The sequence below is a fragment of the Herpailurus yagouaroundi genome, unplaced genomic scaffold (genome assembly GCF_014898765.1).
Source record: "Herpailurus yagouaroundi ecotype Mexico unplaced genomic scaffold, PumYag 185, whole genome shotgun sequence".
Classification (NCBI taxonomy): Eukaryota; Metazoa; Chordata; class Mammalia; order Carnivora; family Felidae; genus Herpailurus; species Herpailurus yagouaroundi.
Genome location: NW_024412416.1, coordinates 5746988 through 5750445, shown reverse-complemented (window position 1 = coordinate 5750445; position 3458 = coordinate 5746988). Strand labels below are relative to the sequence as shown.

General features: G+C 58.6%; 1 protein-coding gene across 1 annotated transcript in view; it reads right to left on the bottom strand.

Annotated features, from left to right (window-relative positions):
* IDH2 (isocitrate dehydrogenase (NADP(+)) 2) overlaps window positions 1-3389 on the bottom strand; it is a 17054-nt gene extending 13665 nt beyond the window's left edge. Inside the window, exon 1 of the mRNA XM_040493646.1 lies at window positions 3192-3389. Coding sequence (XP_040349580.1) covers window positions 3192-3306 — 115 coding nt within the window. The 5' untranslated portion in view covers window positions 3307-3389. The remainder of the gene's footprint in view (window positions 1-3191) is intronic.
* Window positions 3390-3458: the final 69 nt, after the last annotated feature.

Genomic DNA, 3458 nt, shown 5'->3' with positions numbered 1-3458 from the left:
CACTCCTCTATCAGACACTCCTCCATCAGACGCTCCTCCATCAGGCACTCCTCCATCAGGCACTCCGCCTTCAGACACTCCTCCATCACGCACTCCTCCATCACACATTCCTCTCCTCCATCAGACACTCCTTCATCACGGCCTTGGCACCTGTTGGCCATAACCAAATGGCCTGTTTCCTTTGTTCCTTCGGTGACTCTTCAAGGAGGTCTTTTCTGTGCTTCCTGCCCCCCCCCAAGTCCAAACCTCCACGCACACCTTCCTGGCCTCTTTGTTCTCCAAACGCCATGCTAGCCAACTTCTACCTTTTTACTAACAGTCCCCACATTCGCATTTAAGCTCCACACGGGCAGAAATCTTTGCCTCTTACTCCTGGCTCTGTCCCCAGCACCTTCACGTGCCTGGCACACAGCAGAAGCACGATAGTTGTTGAAGTCACAGATGAATGTCAAGTTACAGTCTATTTGGTCTATAGTAAGGGCTGCCCTGCCCCCACCTCCTGTTGGGATGAAATGTGCTCCTGGGATGCACTGCCACATAGAGGCCACTGAGTTCTTACCATCAGATTGCACCAGACCAGCACAGATGTATATATGGGACAGGGGTCTCTGCCAGGCAATGGGCAACTCGCCCTGAGAAAAAAAACTTGTGTTTTTTTTTTAATGTTTATTTTTTTTTTAATTTTTTTTTTTCAATGTTTATTTATTTTTGGGACAGAGAGAGACAGAGCATGAATGGGCGAGGGGCAGAGAGAGAGGGAGACACAGAAATGGAAACAGGCTCCAGGCTCTGAGCCATCAGCCCAGGGCCCGACGCGGGGCTCGAACTCACGGACCGCGAGATCGTGACCTGGCTGAAGTCGGACGCTTAACCGACTGCGCCACCCAGGCGCCCCTTAATGTTTATTTTTGAGAGTGAGCGAGGGGCGGGGGGCAGGGAGCTGAGAGAGAGGGAGACACAGAATCCGAAGCAGGCTCCAGGCTCCGAGTTGTCAGTGCAGAGCCTGATACGGGGCTCGATCCCACGAACCGTGAGATCATGACCTGAGCCACGATCAAGAGTCAGATGCTTAACCGACTGAGCCACACAGGCGCCCCTCCACTGGCATTTTAAACGTGTACACAAGTGTCAACTCCAGGGCAGGTCACAGAGCCCGGCTTCCAATAACCAGAAGGCAGTTTCCAGCACCTCATGCCCTGAACGGAACCAGTGCCAGAGGCTCCCAGCTCAACTGGAGCACCTGGGGGCGGGTCCCAGGCTTTCCAGAGACTTCTCCAAACGTTCCAGGCCTAAACATGACCACCCAAAACACCTCTGATGGGGCAGCCCTGTTCTTATCTGATGCAGTTGAAACAAGCCTGGGGAGGAACACATAATAACTCCCCAGGCGGGCCTCCAGAACTTTCAACAATCATTAAATAATAATCTGCCCTTGAATCTGAGAGTGCAGGCAAGTCACCAAGATCTGTAAAGTGAAGAGGCAGCGTGAGAAAAGTAAGAAGTTGCCAGGCAAGGAGTGAAGCTAAGGAAGGCCAGATAAGTCATTCTCACAGTGAGGGCTTGGGCACAGCCCACCCTCCCCTCCACGACATCTGGCTCATCAGAACCGCCACCAGCCGTCGCTGGAGGCCTAGGAAATGCAAAACTAGGAGCCGTGGCGTTACCGAGCAGCAAAGACACCAGAGTGTTTTAGCCAAAAGAAACGTATCCGTTCCTTGTCATCAAGGGGAATGCCAAATATTCTGTCTCCGGTGGTGTTGCTGGGTGACAAGCTCGAAGAGGCCACAGCTGTAAGTCTCATGTCCAACTCAAACACTAAGCCTTCTCCCCATTAATAACCCAACCAGCTTGGGAACTTCTGGAAGGACCTACAGCTAAAAGAACTTTCTTTTTTTTTTTTTTTTACCATCAATGCAGGGGGCAAGAAGGGAGAAAATATCTTTACTCTCACGCTGTTTTGCTAGAGGTGGTTTGGGGCCTGGGGGCACTTGGAACCCTGGAGTTGCAGGGCTAACCACTTACAAGACAAATCCCAGAAGTACAAAAGCAGAAATGTCCCTTTCTCCTTGGCAGGAGGGGTGGGGGCTGGGGCCCAAGCTCTGCCCCCACCTTCCCCTCCCCAATTCTGGTCAGCTGCTCCCACACTAGTTAAAGATTACCTACCGGAACAGTAAGGCCAGGCTGCCTGGGCCCCACTCCCTCTTCCTCACTGTCCTGGCTCACTCCAAGGGGTTCCAGGCCAGGTCAGGAAAGGGGTTTCCGTGGCAACAGGCAAGAGACAGGGCCAAGGGACCTACATTCTCCCTGCTTTTTGTAGCTGGCAATGGAGAGCCACAGTCCAGGCCACATGCCACAGAGGGCAGCCTGCGAGGGTAATGGGGGTTCAGGTTAATCCTGCTTATTATGACCCGACTACTGTCTTCTTTCCTAAGCTGGGTACTAAGGGCACCACAGAAGCAGGGAGTAACTAGTGGGGAAAATGACATTTTGGAGCAGCTGCCCAATCACCCAGTCTGGCAGTCGGGTGAGTGGGGCCGGCGGAGCAGCGTAGGAACCGGCTGGCGAGAAAACGCAGGTCAGGCCAAGGAGAGGCTCCAGGATGGAGACTTAAGTGCGACGGGAGGGGTGGGGGGTGTCCAAACAAAAAGGAAAATCAAAAGCACGCTCCTCCAGCTGTCGCGTAAAAGGCTCCAAAAATAGCTGACGCGGGCCTGACAGCGAGGAGGGATTACAGCGCGCCCGGCTGAAAAGGAAAGGGAAGTGGAGGCCGTCTCCCCGCCTTTGTCTGAGCAGGGACCGCGCCGAGACCCTCCCTCTCACGGGGAGACCGGGCCTGGCGCTCCAGCCCCCTACTCGCTGGCCTGGCCCCTCCCGGGGCGCAGGGAGCGCAGGACACCCTCCGAGCCCGGGACACCCCCAGCACCCGCCACGGGAATAGCTGGGGGGGGGGGGGGGGGGGGGGGGAGCCCCCCACAACCCCCCCCCCCGGGGGGCCCCCCCGCCACCGCCCCCGCGACCCCCTCCCACCGTCCTTAACGTCCCCGCCCCCCCCCCCCCGGCTCTTTGTGTGCCAACCCCGTCGTCCCCGGCCCGCGATCGCCCCGAGTCGCGCTCCCCGGTCCCCGCCCGGGAGGCCGCCACGTCGCGGTGCCGGGCGCGCGCCCCGCCCGGACCCTCCTCGTGGCACTCACAGTGGCGCCGCGGCTGCTCCTGCAAGTTGGGGCCTGTCGGGGCTGCCGGCGCCCAGGCCGGCCCGGAGCCGGAGGCCCTGCAGAGCGAGCGTACGACCCGCAGGTAGCCAGCCATCCCGCCGAGCAGGCGAGCGAACCGACCGCGGCGGGCGAGATCCGAGCGCCGGTGCTGCTCCCGGCTGCCTGGCGGCGGGCTGCCAAGGCCCTCCAGGCGCCCGGGCGCGGGCAGGGGCGGGGCGGGGCTGCCGGGGGCCGCCACCCGATTGG